Source organism: Melanerpes formicivorus, unplaced genomic scaffold (genome assembly GCF_026170545.1).
Source record: "Melanerpes formicivorus ecotype bairdi unplaced genomic scaffold, bMelFor1.0.p_v2 SCAF_18, whole genome shotgun sequence".
Taxonomy (NCBI): Eukaryota; Metazoa; Chordata; class Aves; order Piciformes; family Picidae; genus Melanerpes; species Melanerpes formicivorus.
The window spans coordinates 5177525-5200753 of record NW_027142370.1 but is presented as its reverse complement, the minus strand read 5'-3'; the positions used below and the strand labels follow the sequence as shown (position 1 = coordinate 5200753).

Sequence of the window (23229 nt, the reverse complement as noted above, 5' to 3'; positions counted from 1 at the left end):
TTAAAAAAGGCAAGAATCAATCAAGAGGAAGGAGTGTGCCACACTGATAGAGCAGGAACCTCACAGGGCTAAGCCATTTCAGAATGCTCTCAGCACTGCTCTCAGGTTTTTTTGTCACACACTGCCTTGGAAAATGAAAGAGCCTGGTTTTAGAAGGTGTAGCTTTGAAGATAGTTGTAATAAGCCAAACCAGAACCAGCCAATGGGCTGCCTGGGGCGGTGGTGGAGTCACCATCCCTGGAGGTGTTCAAAAAGGGACTGGACCTGGTACTTGAAGCCATGGTTTAGCGGTCATGAGGTCTCGGGTGACAGGTTGGACTTGATGATCTTTGAGGCCTTTTCCAACCTTATTGATTCCATGATTTTAGCAGTGCTGTGCTGCACATCTGACTTCAGCCACTTCATTAATGCAGCAATGAATTTCAGTGTAGAGAATGAAGGCTGATGAAATTGTACAAGCCTCCCAAATTACTGCTGCAGCCTACAGCAGAGGTTCAAAATGGAGGTTTAGAGAGGGGAGCTATCCTTGGAGAATACTCCAGTCTCAAACAAGCTTTTCACAGAAGCTAAGGACTAAGAAGTGCTTCTGTCAGCTCTTTGGAACAGACCAATTTTGTGGAGAGAATTCTTTTAAATCTCCAGCTGAGTTCAACTCAGAGCTTTTCTAATCAGAACTTCTTCAAATCCAAGCTGTGTGAACAGAAAAAAAGGAGGCACAAACATATACCAAGATGCTGCCTGATGAGGAAATGAATCATTGTTATAATCACTGATTTCCATTAAGCCAAAGCTCCATGGAAAGGCCATTTGTTAACTGCCTTTTTTTCTGACCTCAATTCAACAACAACTTTGAGGCTCAAAACTTCAAAATAGGATAAATGAGCTTATTTCAGGGTAGATTTACCAGGTACAAGAAAAGTCCAAAGCCAGTTACCTCTCTTTAAGTGAGGGGGAAGTGAAGCATTAGAGAGTGACTGCTTAAGACCGACAGCCTTGTAAACTGTATGACAGTTTCATTTCCATTGCTGCAGTTGATTACACACCCAGGCTGATGTGAACTGCCAATATTTCATTAACCAAGGATATTTACTGCTGAATTTACTACAGGTTAAAAGCCTGCTTTGCTGCCAAGCTAGAAACTGATCAAACTCAACCAGAGAATAACAGGAAAGCTGAGACATTGCTTTCCTTCTCCACCTCCTCACGCTGCAGGTTTGTACATCACAAAGCATCCACTGTGTGTCACTGTTAGCCACTCAAACAGCAACAAACACACTCCTGGAAGTGTTCTTTCCTGGAAGCACGGCTCTGTGTTCCAGTGGAATCTTTTTTTCCCCCCTAGCTGCACAAGGAGGAACAATTCACACCGACATCCCACCTTGCTGTACCTCATGCACAGCTTTGTGACCTGAAGGATAGCCACACCACTTAGAAAAAGCTTTTAGGAGACTTTCAGGCATATTAAGAAACCCAGGGAGTCCAAGACAAGCTGTTCTGATGGAGCTTTTGTGGATGTTGTGGTAGGTGTGAGGAAAGGAAAGAGACCCTGCACACAAAGCTAGGAGCTTACGTCCATAAGCACTGCTAAAAACAGACAAAATCACAACTGTTTGGCTCTGTGGCTATGCTGCCCAGTAGTTGCTTTGGAGTATTTCACCTGCATTACCTCAAAGAGCAAGTCCTCCAGGGAAACAGGGTCCATTTTGCTGTATGTCTTCCACAAATCCACGCTGACGTCCATTAACTGAAAAAGATTTTGAACACACTCCTGTGAACCCCCCCTGAGGATCAGCACAGGGGCAGGCTGCAGGCACACTGACACAGACCTGTAGCACACTGTCCTCCTCAGCTCCCAGTGCAGCAGTACCTTTACAAAAGAACTGAGCAGATGGAACTCTCCTAGGTGAGGACTCATCTCAAGGGAGAGTTTACAGGTAGGTGCAGAGCTTTGCTTGCACCTCACAAACAAGTCACAGTATCACAAAGGTTGGGAGAGACCTCGAGGATCATCGAGTCCAACCTGTCACCAAGACCTCATGACTGGACCATGGCACCAAGTGCCACATCCAATCCCCTCTTGAACGCCTCCAGGGACAGTGACTCCACCACCTCCCTGTGCAGCACATTCCAATGACTAATGACTCTCTTGGGGAAGAACTTTCTCCTCACCTCCAGCCTAAACCTCCCCTGGTGCAGCTTGAGACTGTGGCATGTCACAAGGTTTACCAAATTCAGTTAGCAGCAAACACTATCAGCTGGTGCCAGGAAAAGGGAAAGATCCAGACAGACAAGAAGCAGGTTCCAGGGTTACTCATCCCACACAGCAGCCAATTCTTGCTGTAGGCATGATGTAAATTTAAGCTAAGCCAGCTCGCCTTAGCAGTTCACAACAGCTTCTTCAAAGGAGGAAGATGCATGAGAAAGCCATTCCAAAATATCTTCTTAAGGGACATTTCTATCAGAACAATTTCTGCATTTACAGGGTTCCTCACCACCCATTCACTTAAAAATGCAACACTGGCTGGATTTCCCAGAGAGCATTCCCATTAGTCACCAATTGGCACAGAAATTCCCTGTACTGCAGTGTGCCCAGGTGGCCTGCATCAGGAACAGTGTAGCCAGCAGGAGCAGGGAGGTCATTCTGCCCTGTACTCAGCACTGGTTAGGGCACACCTTGAGTCCTGTGTCCAGTTCTGGGCCCCTCAATTTAGGAAAGATATCGAGATGCTGGAAGGTGTCCAGAGAAGGGCAACAAAGTTGTTGAGGGGTTTGGAACACAGCCCTGTGAGGAGAGGCTGAGGGAGCTGGGGTTGCTTAGCCTGGAGAAGAGGAGACTCAGGGGAGACCTTTTGCTCTCTACGACTGCCTGAAGGGAGGTTGTAGACAGACAGAGGTTGGTCTCTTCTCCCAGGCAGCCAGCACCAGAACAAGAGGACACAGTCCCAGGCTGCACCAGGGGAGGTTTAGGCTGGAGGTTAGGAAGAAGTTCTATATAGAGAGCGTGATTGCCCATTGGAATGTGCTGCCCAGGGAGGTGGTGGAGTCACCATCACTGGAGGTGTTCAGGAGGAGACTTGATGGGGTGCTTGGTGCCATGGGTTAGTTGCTTAGGTGGGTTGGGTGGTAGGTTGGACTTGATGATCTCAAAGGTCTTTTCCAACCTGGTCTATCCTATCCTATCCTATCCTATCCTATCCTATCCTATCCTATCCTATCCTATCCTATCCTATCCTATCCTATCCTATCCTATCCTATCCTATCCTATCCTATCCTATATTCAGCAACTCTGATTTCTGCAGTAACAGAACAACTGACCTTAAAGCACTGAAAAAAAGTAAGTTACCACCATGGCCAGGTGACCCTGCCTTGGCAGGGGGTTGGACTGGATGATCTCCAGAGGTCCCTTCCAACCCTACCTTTCACAGCTCCTGAATTCACAGTCAAATTTTGGTTAGCTCATCTCACAGCTGATCAAGCAGGGCTCTTGATAATTAGCAGACCTCCACAAGGATTCTTCTCTGTTTGCTCTTGGTATTTAATGGTTTTGACAGGCTCACAAATGATTGCAGTACAAGTGATGGAAGGGAAGAAAAAGCACAAAGGAAGGTATCAGTGCAAAGAGTACAGTGCTGTGCTGTGAGAGAGAAAGGCACACTTGAGCTCACAGAGTGGATTGTTGAGCCAGCATGTACAGTACCAGATGTGATGAGACTGTAACAATGGTACTATGACCTCCTTGGGATTTCTCTGCTTGTCAGAAGTCAGACAAAGGCCATTCTGGCTGTAAAAATGGAGGAGTGACAAGAAAAACAGGACAGCTGCATTTCTGTGGCAGAGGCCAAAGAAAATGAAATCAAAGATGTTTCAGACAAGCACATAAATACAGAGCTGTACTCTGCAGACCCTCTTAGAGTGTGATTAATAAATAGGCAAATCAAATGACACAAGCTGCTCAGAGTGGGACAGCAAATCATTATTAAAAGCAGGAGCATCATCCAAAAGCTTGACTGTTGCCCTATTCAGCAGCCTATGATGACCCAAGAATAATGCTGGTGAGAAAAGGAGATGGCATCCCTTGTGTGAAACCCACTGACCCAGGAGGTACAGCCCCTTCTGATTTCCTCAGCTCTTCTCAGGGCATTTGTCACCACCCAGCTCCTCTTGCACTGCCCTTGAAGATCTAGCTCCATCTAGCAGAGTTAAAGTGTCTACTCTTATTGCTAGAGGAGTCTCTAGTAGATAAAGGAAACAGCTCTAAATCCAAAGAGGGAGGCTGAGGGGGGATAAGCAAACAATCAGGGTTTAGCCAGGACAGAGTGCTGTGCAGCTCAGTTTACAGTCTCTCAGCAAGACACATCCAAAACTCCCCAAGATCCTGAAAAAGTTCATCCAACTTAGATCAAGATCAGTTGAGCAGCAAGTCATGACTAGAGGAACTTCAAAAGGTACTTTCCAACTATGACTCAATTTCTGCTTCAGAATGAAAATGGAAGAGAATGAGAAACATTACTTACTTCATACTTCATTGTAAAGAAGCCATCACCCCCAATTCCCTCCAGGGCAAAAGCCTGCACTATTGGCCACTTCTCCACAATGAACATATCAAATATCTGGAGGTGACCTGCAAAAGAAAGGTTTCACAGGTTCTCTCCCAAAGGCCAGTGGTTTAACTCTGTGAGATGCTGGAGGTTCTAATAAAGGTTGCCAGCTACCCTGTCTCTGTACCACTCCAAATCTGCAACTGGAAAATGCTTTTTCATGAAGACAGCCTCTTTTAGAAACTCCTTCCTCCAGCCCCCACATGCTGTCCATTTCTCCAGCTCTCAGGCTAGCAGAGCATATTAAGGCTCCCTGCAAATTGCATTCCAAGACCATTAGCACAACTGTGCTCATTAAAATTCAAGATAACAAACAGGGAGCTTTGCCTGCTCCAATTTCTTCAAATATTTGGCCATCAGTGAAGCACTGTTGACATCATCCCCATGTTAGTCAGAAGTTTAAGCCAGGGGAGAGGAAAATGATTCAGCCTGGTGCTCATGATTGAAGCTGTAAGCCATCTGAAGTGAAGTGTGATGGTTATGCTCAAGCTATACACCTCCTTTAGGTATTTCCTACCAAAGCACCACCATCCTGCCCCCATGCCCTGACTCACTCATGGCTTTCCAGGCAGCCCCAGCATATCATCATTTCTTTCAAGAGAAGCAATGCAGGATTAGGAACCAAATAAAGCAAGTCTAAATCAGCTGGGGTTGAACTTCAGGTGGTGCAAAAAAGAATAGAAAGCAATTTTTTTTTGCTCCTTGCCTCTCACCTACTGCTCTGTGGATCAAAAGCTCCACAGGTTGAGGCTGCAGAGTGCAGTGCATGCACTGCACTGCTCCTGCACTACTGGCTGCTGGGGATCCTGGGAGGTGCACTTCAGCAAACAATGCAAGCTTACAGAGGGCAGGCTGCAGGGCTGGCTCCAGATCACCACAGGAAATCAGGCAGCCCAGTTTCTTCAGGGCTAAAAAAGGAACCTTGCATAACGAAATGTTTATTCTTTCCTTACATAAAGGAGGATTTATCTGGAGCTCCCATCTGAACAGAGGAGTTCTGTAGCAACAGAGCACACTTCTCTGAATGCAAATTCTGTGCCTCATGCTGTGAGCACTCACTCCTCTGGTGAGCTCTACGGGCGTGCATTTGTCAGAGGGAAACTCCACTCTTAAGGGGAAAAAAGAGGCTAAAGGAAACCATTGAGACATTAATCTTTCTTTCTCACCAAAGGCAAGGAAATGTGCTTCCTTGAACTGCATGACTTGCACACTCCAAAGCCCTTAGATGATAAGCATGAAACAAGCCAGCCTACCTTGGCAGCTGTAGGGGATGCCAATGCGGCTGCAGTCTCGCACCATGTCCACGAAGCTGGAAATCTTGAACTCCTCTGCTGCTTCCTCATCTTCGTACTGCAAGAAGCCATTGGCAATAAAAGGTGATTAGGCATATGTAATTTGATTGTAGCCAGCCTTGCAGTATAGAGAATAGGTATTTCACTGCTTCAATTCCATAGCAAATGCCATCTTGTCCACTAAAATATCACCTGCAGCTTCCAGAAGCTGAAGAACCTCTTCAGCCTCTGTATTTCAGAAGCTCAGCCAGCACAGAATCACAGAAGGGTTGGGAGGGACCTCCAGAGACCTTCAAGTTCAACCCCTGTGCCAAAGCAGGGTCACCCAGGGCAGGTCACACAGGAACACATCAAGGTGTGTTTTGAAGGTCTCTAGAGAAGGAGACTCCACAACCTCTCTGGGCAGCCTGCTCCAGGGCTCTGTCACCCCCACAGAACGTGTCTCCTCATGTTGAGGTGGCAGCTCCTGTGTTACAGCTTGTACCTGTTGTTCCTTGTCCTGTCACTGGGCACCACCAAAAAGAGCCTGGCACCTTCATCCTGACACCCACCCCTCAGATATTCATAGACATTGATCAGATGCCCTCTCAGCCTTCTCCTCTCCAGACTGAACAGCCACAGGGCTCTCAGTCTTTCTTCACAGCAGAGATGTCCAAGTCTCTCAACCATCCTTGTGGCTCTCCATTGGACTCTCTCCAGTAGATCCCTGTCTCTCTTGAACTGGGGAGCCCAAAACTGGACACAGTATTTCAGGAGAGGTCTCACCAGGGCAGGGTAGAGGAGGAGTCACCATCTAGGGAAGCAGCTGTGCAGACTGGCAGATGTGGTGCTGAGGGACATGGTTTAGTGGTGCCCTAGCAGTGTTGGATTAACAGTTGGACCTCATGATCTTAATGGTCTCTTCCAAACAAAACAACCCCATGATTCTATAAACATCATACTCTGGGCTCAGAGAAGCACAAAAACTAGAGACAAATCACACCAAAATCATTTTCAGACCAAAACAACCAGAAGAACCCTCAAAATTCTCTCTGTTTTTCATCTGAAGATGCAGAGTTCAGCAGCAAGTCTGAAACCAGCAGACCTGGCCCTGCTGGGTGCTCCAGGACTCACCTGCTTTCTGGAGGAAGGCAAGAAGGCAGGAGGGGTTTATCTCCTTTCTATTTCTCTGTGCAATGCTCTGAACTTAATACCAAGGTAAATGACATGACAATGAAGCTTTTGTACTCAGCTCTTGGGAGCTTCAGGGGTACACCCAACACATGTATTTTAAGAACAAGTTCTTTTAAGACAAGCCTGAATTTAAGATGCAGCCCAGGTTGTGTTCTTTCTTCAATTCCAGGAAGCCAGATCAAAGGTGCAGTTCAAAGCCAAGCCTCAAACAACTGCCAGTTTCTCAAGACTGAAAATGCCATTAGAGTAAGAACTTGGGTTTTGGCAGGGTGCTAAAAGTTTGTTCATCATCTGCTGCTGGAGGTAAAAATACAGCCTGCTCCCTCAACTCTACAGCCCTGAAACCCATCAAGGTTATACAGTGTGCACCAAGCATCAGCATTTTACCTAATCTGACCATTTGGTTGGGAAAGCCCTTTAAAATCATGGAGTCCAACCATGCTCTAACTCTACCAAGGCTGGTGCTAAACCATGCCCCTCAGCACCACATCTCTGCCCCTTTCCAACACCTTCAGGGATGGGCATTCAACCACCTCCCTGGGGAGCCTGTTTCAGTGTTTGAGAACCTTCTCAGTCAAGAATTTTCTTCTAACATCCAGCCTAAACTTCCCTTGGGGCAACTGAAGGCCATTTCCTCTTGCCCTAGCACTTGTTACTAAAAGAGAACAACAGCCACCATGTTCTTTCTCCTGGTAACTAGGATGCTTGCTTCAGTTCCTGTGGGCTAGGTAAGTAGGAAGGATGAAAGGCAAGAAAGACTCCAGGTGCTGCCAGACTGATCCAGAGCTGCACAAAGCCAGGTACAACATTGCCTGCTGTATTTCTAAAACTCTTGGTCTGTTTTGTTTTCCTTTTATGAAAGCAAGCAAAAGCTATTGCTGGGGCTGAAAAAGAACCACTGAAAAAGGCCACTGCAGGCACTCCTCCTGTAAACAGGATGCACTGAATGCCTGACACAGAAATGTTTTCTTGTTTCCCATTCAGAAGCAATCCAGGGAACTGGCAGTTCTTGCACATGACAAATGTGAGTGGAAGTGCATCGCTCAGCTGGCTCCCATGAAGCAGCACTGAAGTGAACTTGGCATTTTCAGCAGCAGAACCCAAACTTTGCCATTCATTTCCACAGCAAGGCCAATGGTTTCCCCTTCCAGCTATGCCACTACTTCAAGCCCACACTGTGTGATTAAGGCTACTACTTGCCACAGTCAGTCACATAACGTGCTGCCCAGGGAGGTGGTGGAGTCACCACCCCTGGAGGTGTTCAAGAGGGGATTTGATGTGGCACTTGGAGCCATGGTTTAGTTGTCATGAGGTGTTGGGTGACAGGTTGGGCTTGATGATCCTTGAGGTCTTTTCCAACTTTATTGATTCTTTGATTCAATAACACCCCATAAGGTGCAGCTTAAATTCAATAGCTGAGGCTGCAGTTGTGCTAGCAACAGTCTGTGACCTTTGGGGACTTAAAGAGGCAGATCAGGAAGCTGGGGACAGGCTTTTGAGCAGGGCTAATTGTGACAGGACAAGTGGTGATGGTTTGAAACTAAAAGAAGGAGATTTAGACTAGAGAGAAGAAAGCCACTGTTCACACTGAGGTGGTGTGACACTGGCCCAGGTTGCCCAGAGAGGTGGCATACACCACAGCCTGTTAGCTTTCAAGGTCAGGCTGGACAAGGCTCTGAGCAACCTGCTCTAGGTGCAGACACCCTGCTGACTGCAGGGGTTGGACTAGATGACCTCTAAAGGTCCCTTCCAATTCAAAGCACTGTCTGATTCTATGAACTGCTCCATTCTTGAGTCCCAAATGCATGTGTTTTACCACCATTAGGTATGCTTCAAGACTGACCCTTCCATTGGGCAAGAAAAATCTGCCGAAGCCAGGCTTTAGGTTTCATGACGCCATGCTTTAATCTGCAGCTTAGCTCCTCACATCTTAACAAGAAGTAATTATCCCCCCTCTCTGCACCCCTCAGGGGACTGGAACACTGCATCCAGCTCTAGGACCCACATGCATGACAGACATTGACAACCTGGAGCAGCTTCAGCAGAGGGTCACCACAGTGACCAGTGGGTTGGAGGACTTGTCCCACAAGGAGAGACTCTGCCTTGCTCAGCATAGAGGAGGCAACAGCTGGACCTCACAGCTGCCTTCCAACACCCACAAAAGCATTGCTGAGATGGTGAAGCCAGGCTCTTCATAGTGCTCTGCAGTGGCAGGATGCACAATGAAGGGCATGTTCTAAACCAAGGGAGGTTCAGATTGAACAGGACACTTTGTCTCTACTAGGACAGTTGGGTACCAGAGCAGATAGCCAAGAGAAGCTGGGCAGTCATCATCCTTGGACACTTTCAACAACCCAACTGCAAAAAAAGCCCTGAGTAACCTGATCTGATCTCATCACTAACCCTGGGTTGGACCAGATGACCTCCAGAGGTCCCTTCAAGCCTAAATTATTTCATAAGTTGGTGATCTAAACTCTCAAGCAACCACACAGAGCCCACTACGGAACTACCGTGCACCCCAGCGCTTTCAAGCTGGAAACCCAAGGGAACAGAAAGTTCCTTTCCCTCACTTCCTCATTCAATCATCCAACAGCTTCACCCATGGACACTGCAGGCTCCTAAACCACTCCCTTCAGATTGAAGGATCATTCTGATTTACAAAAGGAACTGAAGAGGGCTGGAATCCCATGATGGCACTAAGAAAGAAGCCTAGGAAAGGCCTAGTGGGGTGGAGGGAAGGAGGCCTGGGCCAGCAGGGCAATGGCAGGCTGGCGGGGTGGCTGTTGGGGAGTGCCCCTGGGGATTCTCAGATCACTGGAAACGTCAGGCAGGGTTTGGGTTCCTCAGACCATCAGAGATGAGATGTCCTCTACTACTGGTGCAAAGCTGGGGGCACAGGAAATTGTTGCCCCTATTCTTAGGGTGAGAGGCACAATTAATTACTGCCCTTGGGTGCTTCTCCTGCACCCCCATAGCAAAGGGGGCTGTTGTGCTTCATAACTGAAACAAACCTGGTAGAAGTCACTGCCTAAATACTTTGTGTGGTGTCTTGTAACACCCACCACGGCTATGCTCTGGCAGGGGCATGGTAGATGGTCTTTCAAGGTCCCTTCCAACCCCTGACATTCTGTGATCTCCACGTGGTGCTTGGTTCAGATTCTGCATTTCTCACAGCCCACATGATTTTCCTCATCAAGAGATCACTGACTCATGTAAAAACAAGAGTAATTAGTGGGAGAGAGGAGCAATTTGTCTCCCTGCTCCTACAGATAGATTAAAACCCATATTCTTCTTGCACACGTTGGCACAGTGATCAATGCAGGCAGGCAGATCACTCCTCTGAACAGCATGAGAAATAAAATGCTTTCAGAAGGGATACTAAAAAAAAAACCAACAACCAGGTTTCCACTTTGAGAGTCTGAACTGTGAGTTCATCAGCAAGTTCATGAGCAATTCCCCTCTGCAGCCCCTTTCCACTCACCTCATTTTCAGTCAGGCAGTGGAAATGCAGGTTCCTCCAGAAGGCCACGTAGGGCAGGAGGTGATTGTAATTCACAGGGTTGCAGTACAGATGGACACTGTCAGGCTTTATCAAAATGATTATATCTGCAACAAGCAGAACAAAGATGATTCCAGCACCAAGGCTCCCTGCACAGAAGAATTTCCTGGGCACAAATCCCCTCTGCTGGATAGAAAAATACTTTTCCTATGGTGTGCCTCATTAAAAGCAAACTGCTTAACTATTTGCACACACAATCATTCCCCCCACCCCCCTCCCAAAAAAAACACCCAAACCAGCAGTTGGAAGCCATTCACAGTTCCAAGGACAAGAGGTCTTCTTACTGCTCCCAACAATTGTGGGTTTTTTCCTGAAGTCTTGCACAGAACTTGCATCAGCCTTCTAAAAGCCCAGAGGGTCAGTGATGAGTCCTTACAGCACTCAGAGTTCTGTCTGCACACTGTGGTTGCTCTTGCCTGCTATTACATCAGAAAGTTTGTTCCAACTTCAAACCAGGATTGCAGCCTCTGGGGTGGGTGTCCAAAGCTCCATGCTGTCCAGGTCTGAGCTATGTTAGAACATTTTCTGCTCAGGGATTTGACTTCTCAGCTCAGGCTCTGCTCACTGAGGCACTTTCTGCAGCTCAGAGCAGGGCTGCTCCTAGCAGGGGGAAGGGGAAGCTGATGGGGAGAGCTCCTGCCAAGGGCTGGGCTGCAGAAAGGCTCTGGCTGAGACTTGCTCCTGGGCACACCAAGGGCACTGCCACATCTTGTGTGCCTCTTTGGGGTACAGGAAGCCAAAGGGAGAAGTGAACAGGACAGGTGACCCTCAACTGACCAGCAAGGGATTGCAGCCCATGGATGGCATCTTCAGCAGAAAGGAGGGACCTCTTCCTCAATGGCCAGTGACCCAGGAGGACTCTGTCCCTCCTGACTTCAATCCCAGTCCATGTGTGCCTGAATCCAGCTCCTGAATCTGGTTCCCATCTGCTGCTGAGTCCAGCCTGGGACTTCCCCAGTGCCTGCCCCCAGCATCAGTGGTGACAATGGTGACACCACTGCCATCAGGTTTTGGGTTGGATATTGGTTTGTGTCTCTTTGTCTCTATTTCATTGGATTGTTCTCATTTCCATCCCAGCTGGTTTAGTTTCTTTCCCACCCCATCAGTCTGTCTTCTTTTCCCTTTGGGAAGGCAGAGAGGTTCGTGGGGAGCCTCTGGCACTCATCTAGTGGCCATGCCAGCCCTAAGCCATAAGGAAATGACAGTCCATGACCACAGTGCCTGGCCACCTTTCAAATATTACAAAAGCAAGTTAAAGTAAAAAAGACTTGGAGTACTTTGGACCTCAGGAGGTTTGTGCTAGCATATGTGCATGCACTAAGACTGCTTGAGGATCTCTCCCAGTGGGCAGCATTCAGTCAGCTTTAGAATATTTGGGGGAACTCATGGAGGGAGGTATTTAAACACACACCCCCCCAAACCACAAAACAACCTAAGGGAGCTCTTCAGCAGGGCTCTTAAGAACAGTTTCTCAGGGGTGCACACACCACCAGAGATTTCCTGACCTGTTTTCTTTGAGGTGTGCCCCTTTTTCTGCCCACCCCCTCCCCAGAAAGGCTGAATAGACAGAAATGCTGCTCACCATCAAGAACTTCTTCAGGGAAGCCAGTTCTTTCCAAGTCGTGGTTGCTCTGGTTGTACAAGCCAAAGAGCAGATAGTTGGCCAGCTCCCTGCACCCTTCGTTGTACCGACTGTCGATTCCTGCAACAACAAAGCCACAGGACAAGTGCTGTGTGTCCTGCCTCCACACCCCCCAGAGCTGTCTTTCTTCCCTCATACCACTTTAGAAGTATTAACTCAATCTCTTCACATAATCAGCAGGCACTCATGCTTGCTGGAGCGTGTCCAGAGAGGGGCAACAAAGTTGGTGAGGGGTTTGGAGCACAGCCCTGTGAGGAGAGGCTGAGGGAGCTGGGGTTGCTTAGCCTGGAGAGAAGACTCAGGGGTGACCTTATTGCTGTCTACAACTACCTGAAGGGAGGCTGTAGACAGGCAGAGGTTGGTCTCTCTTCTCCCAGGCAATCAGCACCAGAGCAAGAGGACACAGTCTCAAGCTGTGCCAAGGGAGGTTTAGGCTTGTTGTTAGGAGGAAGTTTTACACAGAGAGAGTGATTGCCCATTGGAATGGGCTGCCTGGGGAGGTGGTGGAGTCACCATCACTGGAGGTGTTCAGGAGGAGACTTGATGAGGTGCTTGGTGCCATAGGCTAGTTGATTAGATGGTGTTGGATGATAGGTTGAACACGATGATCTTGAAGGTCTCTTCCAACCTGGTCTGGCCTGGTCTGGTCTGGTCTATTCTATTCTATTCTACTCTATTCTCTGACTCTTTCTGCAGGGAGAGCCAAGGCAAACACCATCTCCCATTTCTATTCTTGAATCCTCTGGGGAAACAGAGAGGGGGAAAAGGAGAGTTTCAAGTTCATCGCCACCACATGCTCACATTCCACTCTTGACCTAAATCCACAGATATTGCTTAAAAGAAAGATAGTTAAGTAAGTCTGCAGCAAGCTGCAGTGTTCTGCATCCACAGAAGTTGCCTTTCCCCTCATAAAATGCAAACTTAAACATCTGTCTGCATGGCCTACGCATTCTAATTAATATGTTCTTGATTGAAGCTTCCTAACAAACTAATCCCATGACCTAAATCTCTCCTGCTTTGGAATAGATGATTAAACATTATCTTATCAGTATTATAGTGCAATCCCTGAGTCACCAGAAAGCCAGTGCAGACTCCTAGCAACGGCAGAAAGATGTTCTGACAGAACACATGGTGCACAAACCAGCTCCCAAGGGAAGCTTCATCTGCTCCTTGGGAAAAGGAAATTCAACCAAGCCAAGATCAGGAGCACAGACAGACAGAAGAGAAACACAAGAAGAAAGGGAACAGGACAGAGGTTTAGGAAATGGTTTAGCTCCTCTTCAAGACAGTCACAGTCAGTACTCCTCATTGTGCTGTGATAAAGCAACTTTTCTCCACAAATAAACCTACACATGAAGCAGCATCCCTGACAGCCACACTTGACAGAGGTCACTAGTCTTGACTGCTACAAAATTCCCCTTACACACAAACATCAACCTCTCCTACCAAGTTCTATCAGGATACAGCTGGCTGGTTTGACAATAAAGGCAGATTTGTGTCCAGAGGAGGGATTAGTGCACTCAGAATGCAGTCACACAGCCTGCATGCCTGGGTTTCAGGACTTGCACTGCAAAGCAAACAACTCAAGAGTCACCTGAATGTATCAGAAGTTAGAACAAACCTTAGGCTCTCCTCCTTGTATCCCTTCCTTTAAGTCAAGCTTCAGCTTTTAAGAGCTAAGCAGTTCAAGAGAGAGTCCAGCAGCAGCTACCAAGCTGCCAAAGGGACAGCAATATCTCTGTTACAAGGAAAGGCTGAGAGCCCTGGGGCTGTTTAGCCTGGAACTGAGAAGACATCTTCTCAGTATCTAAAGGGCAGGGGTCAAGAGGATGAGGCCAGACTCTTCAGTGGTGCCCAGCAACAGGATAAGAAGCAACAGGCACAAACTGGAACACAGGAAGTTCCACCTAAACATGAGGAAAATCTTGCTGTGAGGGTGCTGCAGCCCTGGAGCAGGCTGCCCAGAGAGGATGTGGAGTGTCCTTCTCTGCAGAGAACTCAAACCCACCTGGATTTGATCTTGGGCAACCTGCCATGGCTGCCACTGCTTTAGCAAGGGGGTTGGATTGGATGATCTCCAGAGGTCCCTTCCAACCCCCAGCATTCTGTGATTCTGTATGGGAGAAGGAAGAAGCTACATCACACCTGCCCCAACATTCTCAGCCCTGCCATGACCTTTGAATCCTCAATTCCTCTGCTATCTAGCCACTAGCACTGATCTCCAATTCACATCCACAGCCTTGGAGCTCTTTTGGAAAACAAGTCCCAGTTCTGAGTGTGAGAGGCACCCCATGTCAAGGGGAGCTCAGGAGCCTCAGCAGCCAGTCTGTAACACAGGTCAAGGCATCAGTAAGACTCAGCTGAACGCTCATTCCTTTTCCTCTCTGCTGCAATCTTCCATCTTTGCCATGCCAGTCATTTTCTGCACAATCAAACTGCCCTGGATCTGGGAACTCAGAGAGGAGAGAGAGAGAGCACAAAGAGGCATAAGTGGGGGAATATATTCTGGCTTTTCATTTTAATTGTTTCCAGCCCCATGAAAGCAGGAGTACTAATGTAAGCCAGAATTCAATGGGAGCCCACTGGTGCCAAAGCCCCTGTCTCCAGGTGGGATTTTAGTTGCAATCAAGTGTGGAGACTCCCTTCTTCCGGGAAGCAACTGTCCCATTGTGCTGGGGACTGCATTTAAATGTAATCAGTCTCCTGGAGATCAGTTAGAGCCTTAGCAAACTGGCACACACAACGTCCTGAAGACAATCTGGTTTGCTGATTACTTGCCTAACAGGCAACTTTTGAAAGCAACAACCTGAGCACCAACGTGGCACAAAGCAGGGGCTGGGAAGTCCCTTCCAGGGGCAGCAGCCTGCTGGATCAGTTGTTCTGCAAGAAGCTTTGTTTTCATTTCACAAACAAACATGACCTGGTCCTGGGCTTGACAAGCCTTGTGGAGAAGAAATTGTTCCTCATGTCCAACCTAAACCTGCTCTGCTGCAGCTCAAGGTCATTTCCTCTTGTCCTATCACTTGTTCCTTTGAAGAAGAGGCTGATCCCACCTGGCTCCTACCTACTTTGAGAAAGCTGCAGAGAGCCAGAAGGTCTCCTCTCATGTTCCTTTTCTCCAGGCTAAACAATTCCAGTTCCCTCAGCCACTCCTCACAAGACTTTAGGCTGGAGGTGAGGAGAAAGTTCTTCACAGAGAGAGTTGTTAGCCATTGGAATGTGCTGCCCAGGGAGGTGGTGGAGTCACCATCCCTGGGGGTGTTCAAAAAGGGATTGGACGTGGCACTTGGTGCCATGGTTTAGTCGTCATGAGGTGTTGGGTGACAGGTTGGACTTGAGGATCTTTGAGGTCTTTTCCAACCTTATTGATTCTATGACTTGTGCCCTACACCCTTGACTAGCCTCACTATCCTCCTTTGGACACACACCAGCACCTCAATGTCCTTCTTGGAGTGAGGGCCCCAAAACTGACCCCAGTATTCCAGGTGAGGCCTCACCAGTGCCAAGTACTGGAAGACAATCACGGCCCTAGTCCTGCTGGCCACACCAGGGCTGATACAAGCCAGACTCTGCATATAATCCCCCAAATTCTTACCATACCATTAGCTTGCCATTAAAGATTTAACTCTGTAGAATGACTGGTTTGGAGGCTTTCCTTTTGTTTTCAGTATCCAGTACAGACAAGAAGCTTTGCTGCTATTCTACAGAAACATATGGAGTTAAATGAACAGAAACAGTTAGTGGCAAATAAACAGGAAATGAAACAATGAGGAAGATAAGATACCTCCAGAAAGCTATCAGGAGCCCTCAACAGAACAATGGAGAGAGCCATTCATTAGGAAACCCCCACGCCTGTCTCCAGCTGAGCTGGGAGCTCAGTAACTAACTCCCAGCCTGTTCCCAGCTCACCCCAAGGACAGTGACGCAGTCGAACAGCTCCCTGCTGCCCGAAGAGCCATTCCCTCTCCTCCTGCAGTCAGTCTCAGTCTCTGCTGACCTCTCAGGGAGCTGATTCCGACTGCTAAATGGGCAGAAAACAAGTGTGGCCAAATATGGGGGCAAAAAATCTGCCTGCTCAGTAAGACAAAGCAGCTGCAAGATATCAAACAGCCACCAGCACTGACAGCAACGGCCCGTGGGAAGGAAAGAGAGCAAAGGGAAGGGGAGCAGTGCAGGGGCAGGCTGAGACTCCCCTTGTGCACAGCAAGAAGCATCCGGGTCAGCCTCGTCTCCTATCTGCTGTTTCACACTGGCTAAGCTGACAGAAACATAGCCTGCAGGTAAAGACAGTCCTGCCATTTGTCTCAGCCATGCACTGCTGACATGCCCTTGAGTACCAAGGGAAAGAACATTTGTGCCAGAACACACTGAACAGCCATGTGAGCTCCAGAGCCAGCAGCAAGGTGAGGCTGGAGAGAATGGACTGATCATCTCTAGACACTTACCCAAACCCAACATGCAGCTGTGGCACTGCCATGAGAGGTGACACAATAACCATTTCAAATGCTTGGAAAGAGAAGGGGATGAACGATCAGTGCCATGTACTGGGGAGGTTTCTCCCACATCCTGAGAGCAAGAGCTCTGTGTAGGAGGAATTTAATGGGTGGGTGGGGGGGAAGATCTGAAAAAGTAATACATGAACAGAATCAAGGTAGAATAAACACACAGATTTACAGGGCCAGCCCATGAGGTAGGATAGGATAGGATAGGATAGGATAGGATAGGATAGGATAGGATAGGATAGGATAGGATAGGATAGGATAGGATAGGATAGGATAGGATAGGATAGGATAGGATAGGATAGGATAGACCAGGTTGGAAGAGACCCTCAAGATCATCGTGTCCAACCCATCAACCAATCCAACCCACCCAAACAACTAATCCATGGCACCAAGCACCCCATCAAGTCTCTCTCCTGAACACCTCCACTGATGGTGACTCCACCACCTCCCCAGGCAGCCCATTCCAATGGGCAATCACTCTCTCTGTATAGAACTTCTTCCTAACATCCAACCTGAACCTCCCCTGGTGCAGCCTGAGACTGTGTCCTCTTGTTCTGGTGCTGGCTGCCTGGGAGAAGAGACCAACCCCTGCCTGGCTACAACCTCCCTTCAGGTAGTTGTAGAGAGCAATAAGGTCACCCCTGAGCCTCCTCTTCTCCAGGCTAGGCAACCCCAGCTCCCTCAGCCTCTCCTCACAGGGCTGTGCTCCAAACCCCTCCCCAGCTTTGTTGCCCTTCTCTGGACTCGTTCCAGCAAGTCAACCTACTTCCTAACCTGAGGGGCCCAGAACTAGACACAGGACTCAAGGTGTAGCCTAACCAGTGCAGTGTACAGGGGCAGAATGACCTCCCTGCTCCTGCTGGCCACACTGTTCCTGATGCAGGCCAGGATGCCATCGGCCCTCTTGGCTGCCTGGGCACACTGCAGGCTCATGTTCAGCCTACCATCAACCAGAGGTATCCTTTCCTCTTCAGGGAGGACAAAGAGTAAACATCAAGGTCTGCAAAACTTTAGCTTGGCAATGCTGAACTGTGAAACAGTTGATCTATAATCAGAACAGCCACAGCCAGATTCAGAGACAGGCCCTACTGAAGCTAAACAGAACTCAGAACTCACAGCAACCTAACCATGAGCTGAAGCCCAAGAGGCAAGAAGCACCACTGGCAAAAAACCCAGGGTGTAATTTAAGCAATTGCATAGACTGCTCTCTAAGCACCTTTAACAGCAGCACAAGTTTATGCTGGTTTTGTCTCACAGCTCAGTGTGCAAAATTAAAGTTGGGGTGATGGAACTGCACTGACTGTAGGTCATTAAAGACAGCTAAGTGTATATATATATATATATATAAAACCTGCAATGACTGCATAAAACCACAGTTACAAGTATCTGCTTTCCATACAAGCCAACAGGACTTCAAATGTGAGGCTACCAATTTGGTGGTGCTCTGAAGGCAGATCGAATGCATTTGTAGCAGGGAGACATGGCTGCTTAATCAGAAGTTATGCAAGCAATTCTGCAGGCTGGATTAACCAACAACAGCCCCACTGTAGGCACTGAGAGCTCAGTGCCCAGCACAGCTCTAATAACACCTCACACTCCCTGTATTTCCAGCAATCCTTCTTTATTCAGAGCTATGGACTTAAATGCTCCACATTACACTGAGGATTACACACAGCAATCCCTTGTGCCTGTAATACTTTCCCAAGGGGCCCATGATGTTTTCACTTAACTTTCATTGGGAGGTTGACACAGTGACCTCCTAGCTGTAAAGTTCCTACTTAAAGACTCCTTCAGCTCTGACCCTAAGGAATGTGGGGCAGGAGTGTCAGGTGATCCAGTTAACACTGACCAAAAGAGAACCACAGAGGCAGAGAATCCTGAAGACTGGAGAAGACCTCCAGGATCACCAAGTCTAAACATTAACCTAACACTGCCAAGTCCACCACTATCCCCTGTCCCTCAGCACTGTATCTAACACCTTTTATGAGCAGTTCCAGGCACCACTTCCCTGGGCAGCTTGTTCCAGGGCTTAAGCACTCATCAGTAAAGACATTTTTCCAAATGCTCAGCCTAAACTTTCCCTGGTGCAACATGAGGCCATTTCTTCTCATCCTGTCACTTGTTACCTGGGAGAAGAGACCAACCCCACCTGGCTCCAACCTCCTTTCAGAGAGCTGAAGAAAGTCAGGTCTCCCTTCAGCCTCCTTTTCTTCAGTCCCCTCAGCTGCTCCTCACAAGACTTGTGCTCTAGACCCTTCACCAGCTTCACTGTCTTCCTTTAGACACACGCAGTGTCCTTGGAGTGAGAGGTTATCACCTGAGAGGACACAGGCCCTCACTGAGATGATCTTCATCTTTCTGAAACCCATGGTACCTTTACCAGTAAAGAGCAAAAGGCAGGTGGGGCAGGGAGGGGAAGTAAAACTAACCTAGAATGCAAAGGATTCCATCAGGCTGAGATTTGCTGCTCTGTGTCAGGATGCTCTGGATGTTTCGGAGGCGGCTGCAGCTGCAAAAGAAAGAGAACTCAGGTCAGTGAAGTGCTCAAATTCAGTAGGCTAAAGAGTTGACTTAGTCTGGGTTCTTTTTTTTTATCATACAAACTAGGTGAAGCCACTTCACCTTGGGTATTTTTCATTGAGATACATTTAGATCCCCTATCAAACCATCCCCACATTATTTGTGTATACTAAGGGATGAACCACATGCCCTGAGAGAAGACTGGAACCTCTAACTATAGCTTCTGAGCAAGTGCCCTGTGCTTCTCTTACCTCCAGCAAAAAGGTTTTGTTCAAGTTTCCTCACACCAAGCCAATAAAACTTTTCTCTACCAGAAAAGTGAAGAGCAAAGCAACATGGGGCAAGTGATGCCCAAGTAGAAAGCTGGCAAATGAAAGGACTGCTGAGCTCCTACACCTATGGCAGAAGGTTGAGTTTCAGCACCATCAGATCCCTTCCACCTTAAGCAGCTCCACAAAAAGCACACATCCCTTAGCTCTCCCATCAAATCAAAAAGCACAGCTGACCTCACAGCAGTGGGCTTCAAGGCAGAAAGCAAAGCACAGCTCAGAATGACTCTAAATAACTAATCCTCGCTGGAAGCAAAACAGCAGGACCTTTTCCCCCTCCATGCCCAAGGAAACATCAAGATCATTTTCATGAAGCATGTTACCACTCTTAGGACTTCTGATTTAAAACCTTTTTTTTCCTCCCCCTCTCCTCCAAAATGAAGAGCTAGGGAAAATTCTAAACCTAAAGTCTAAGCTTTGATAATCTCCATGAAAAAGAAAGGAAACAACGTGAAGTTTTGGTGAGACTTTCAGCATCCCAATGAATTGCTGCTTAGATACAGTTGTCCAACATGCCTCTTTAAATGAGGGGGAAAAAAACCCTTCAGCTGCAACAGCCAGCCAGAAAGCAACACAAGTTGTGCTTCCAGGCTGGTTTTGATACAGATAGAAGGCAAGATACACCACTGCTGATATCACTGAATGCGCTCTCTTGTTTGTGACCTTGTTGATGTGACTATCAGCTGTCCCCAAACAAACGCCCCTTACAGAAACACTTCAACACAGCTCATTTTATGATCAGCTCACACAAACAAACAAACAAAAAAAAAAGTCTATGCTTATTTTCAGAGTCACTTAAGTAAAAAGCAAGTGGAGCTTCTCAGTGCCACGACAATTATCATGCTCTACTTGCCCCGAACGAAGGCGGCAGGTTCACGTTACGGCTGCTCGCAGTGCCGTTGGAACAGCCACAGCCAAGGACAGAGAACACAACAAGGATTCCTTCATGGGAAGGACTAAATCAGTGCAAACCACTCCAGTTCTACTTCCACACACACCCCCCTCCCATTTCAGGTTGCCTCTTTAGAGAACAAAATAGAACAGAACAGAACAGGATAGAACAGAACAGAACAGAACAGAATAGAACAGAACAGGTGGGAAAAGACCTTTGAGACCATCGAGTCCAACCTCTCACCCAACACCATCCAATCAACTAAACCATGGCACCAAGTGCCTCATGCAGGCTCTCAATGACTCTTTTGGCTGAAATGTCCCAGTTCATACCATACACTGTACTGCATCACCACCCACTGTATGCATGAAAAGAGACTGTGATGCAGCCTTAGATACAGAAGCAGAGATTACAGCCAGTGATGACAGCAAAGAGGCACTTCATCCGGTACTAGCAGATGTTGTTGCCCATGTAGGTGATGTTATGAAGCACATGACAGAAGAACTTAACTGTATGCTGCACATTTTAGCAACCTCTCATTATTAGGAGGCTCAGGGAACACCTTCTCAGTCTCCACAAGTCCCTGAATGGAGGCTGGAGCCAGGGAGAGTCAGGCAGGCGAGAGTCAGGCTCTTCTCCCAAACAACATCATGCTGGACAAGAGGAAATGGCCTCAAGATGCACCACTGGAGGTTTAGGTTCAGTGTGAAGAATAATTTCTTCAGGGCTTGACAAGCCTTTAGGGGATGAGGCTGCTAAGGACAGTGGTGGAGTCCCCATCCCTGGAGGTGTTTAAAAGCCCTGTAGAAGTGGTGCTGAGGGGCATGGTTTACTGCTAATAGTTGGACTTGATGATATTAAAGATCTGTTCCAACCCAAATGATTCCATGACTGGCTCTTTAAAACCCAACCTAGATCTGAATCTCAGTTACCCAAACTTAAGGTTTTGCATGTTATTCCCACCATTAAAGAGTACCCTGGAATACCTGGGTGAGAGATGACCCCCATGGCCAGCTATACAGTGCTTGAATTCTATACTTCTCATCTCACCAATGTCTAGCCTCCTCACAGTGGGAGCAGATACATTTGATGTATTGTTTGTAAGCAGCAAACCAAGCCTCAAGTTATCTAAGGACCAGCTAAGGGCAAGCCATAAGAAAACAGAAGCAATTGCCAGAGAAGGGCAACGAAGTTGGTGAGGGGTTTGGAGCACAGCCCTACGAGGAGAGGCTGAGGGAGCTGGGGTTGCTTAGCCTGGAAAAGAGGAGGCTCAGGGGTGACCTTTTGCTCTCTACAACTACCTGAAGGGGGGTTGTAGACAGGCAGAGGTTGGTCTCTTCTCCCAGGCAGCCAGCACCAGAACAAGAGGACACAGTCTCAGGCTGCGCCAGGGGAGGTTCAGGTTGGATGTTAGGAAGAAGTTCTTCATTGAAAGAGAGATTGCCCATTGGAATGGGCTGCCCGGGGAGGTGGTGGAGTCACCATCACTGGAGGTGTTCAGGAGGAGACTTGATGGGGTGCTTGGTGCCATGGGTTAGTTGTTTAGGTGGGTTGGATTGGTTGAAGGGTTGGGCACGATAGTCTTGAAGGTCTCTTCCAACCTGGTTTATTGTATGCAATTCAATTTTCTATACAGACAACAAAAATGCTTCTCAACCTATCTGCAAAGGACTGTTTAGGAAAGACCCCTATTTCCCCAGCCTGTCCAAAGGACAGACAGAAAGGACCCTGTGAAAGCACACCCAGAGACTTCTGCAGTGCCACACCACAGCTCCCAGACTGACTTCTATTAAAACACTGCCCACATCAGGGGCTGCATCGCCCTGCTTCTGCTCGGGGTGAGAAGAGCAACTGTCATCAGCAACCAATATTCTGAGTATTTCCAAACTGAAGGCACAAGAGGTGGCTTTCCATCCATCTCCTCTCAAACAAGATGCAAAACCCCCTCTGCTGCTGGTGCTCAAGCTTTCCTCTCGAGGCCAGTCCAAGCACTTCTCCAGGCAGAGACAGGTTTTTCCGGATTGCAAAGCATTTCAAAAAGCCCTTCTGCATTACAAACACAGCACAAACACACACCTTGGCTTCCCTTTCATGCTTCCCCCCTACACTGATCATGTTCAAAACAAAGGAATGATCAGACCTCAGTCTGACAAAGAACAAGTACAGAAGCTCCTAAGGAAGAAACAAAATTATATGGTGCAAGGTTAAGTTGCTGCTAAGCTGTTAAATTCCAATTTCACACCAACAAGGGAGATGTGCTCAGCTACATTTATCATCTAACAGAGCAAGCAGTGCTAGGAGCCTGAGCAGAGCAAACCACACCAGGATTTTGTCTGCTTGAGCTCTGAGTGAGTATTTTCTGGTCTCTTCAACCAAACTGCAGTGGAGTTGGGAGAAGGCGAAGAGGAATGGAGGGAGGACAGGACTTGCTTCTTTGTTCTAGGTTGGGTATTTCTTCCCCTCAATTTTTCACTTCAGGTTTGGGATATTACTCTCCTAGAATTGCTTTCAGCATCCCTCAGAGAAATCACAACTCTGCTGCAATCCTCACAAATATCTAACTTCTCAGTTGAAGCTGCTAGGACGTTTCTGCAAAGCAAAGCTGAACCTGGGGGCTACACTTCCCCTCAGGAGACAGTCCTGAGACAGCCAGAAGCAGCCAGGTTTTTACATTCAATCTTTCATAATGAGATGTCTGCCCATAAAGTTGTTTATTTCAGTC

The 23229-nt window shown here is 47.8% G+C and overlaps 1 protein-coding gene across 1 annotated transcript in view; it reads right to left on the bottom strand.

Moving 5' to 3' along the window:
- The window catches only part of DNAAF9 (dynein axonemal assembly factor 9), an 83332-nt gene that overhangs the window by 51485 nt on the left and 8618 nt on the right, over nucleotides 1-23229 (bottom strand). The window contains exons 2-7 of the mRNA XM_068149436.1: nucleotides 19196-19275; nucleotides 12205-12324; nucleotides 10545-10669; nucleotides 5852-5948; nucleotides 4515-4621; nucleotides 1667-1744 (exon numbers count right to left, since the gene is read on the bottom strand). Coding sequence (XP_068005537.1) covers nucleotides 1667-1744; nucleotides 4515-4621; nucleotides 5852-5948; nucleotides 10545-10669; nucleotides 12205-12324; nucleotides 19196-19275 — 607 coding nt within the window. The remainder of the gene's footprint in view (nucleotides 1-1666; nucleotides 1745-4514; nucleotides 4622-5851; nucleotides 5949-10544; nucleotides 10670-12204; nucleotides 12325-19195; nucleotides 19276-23229) is intronic.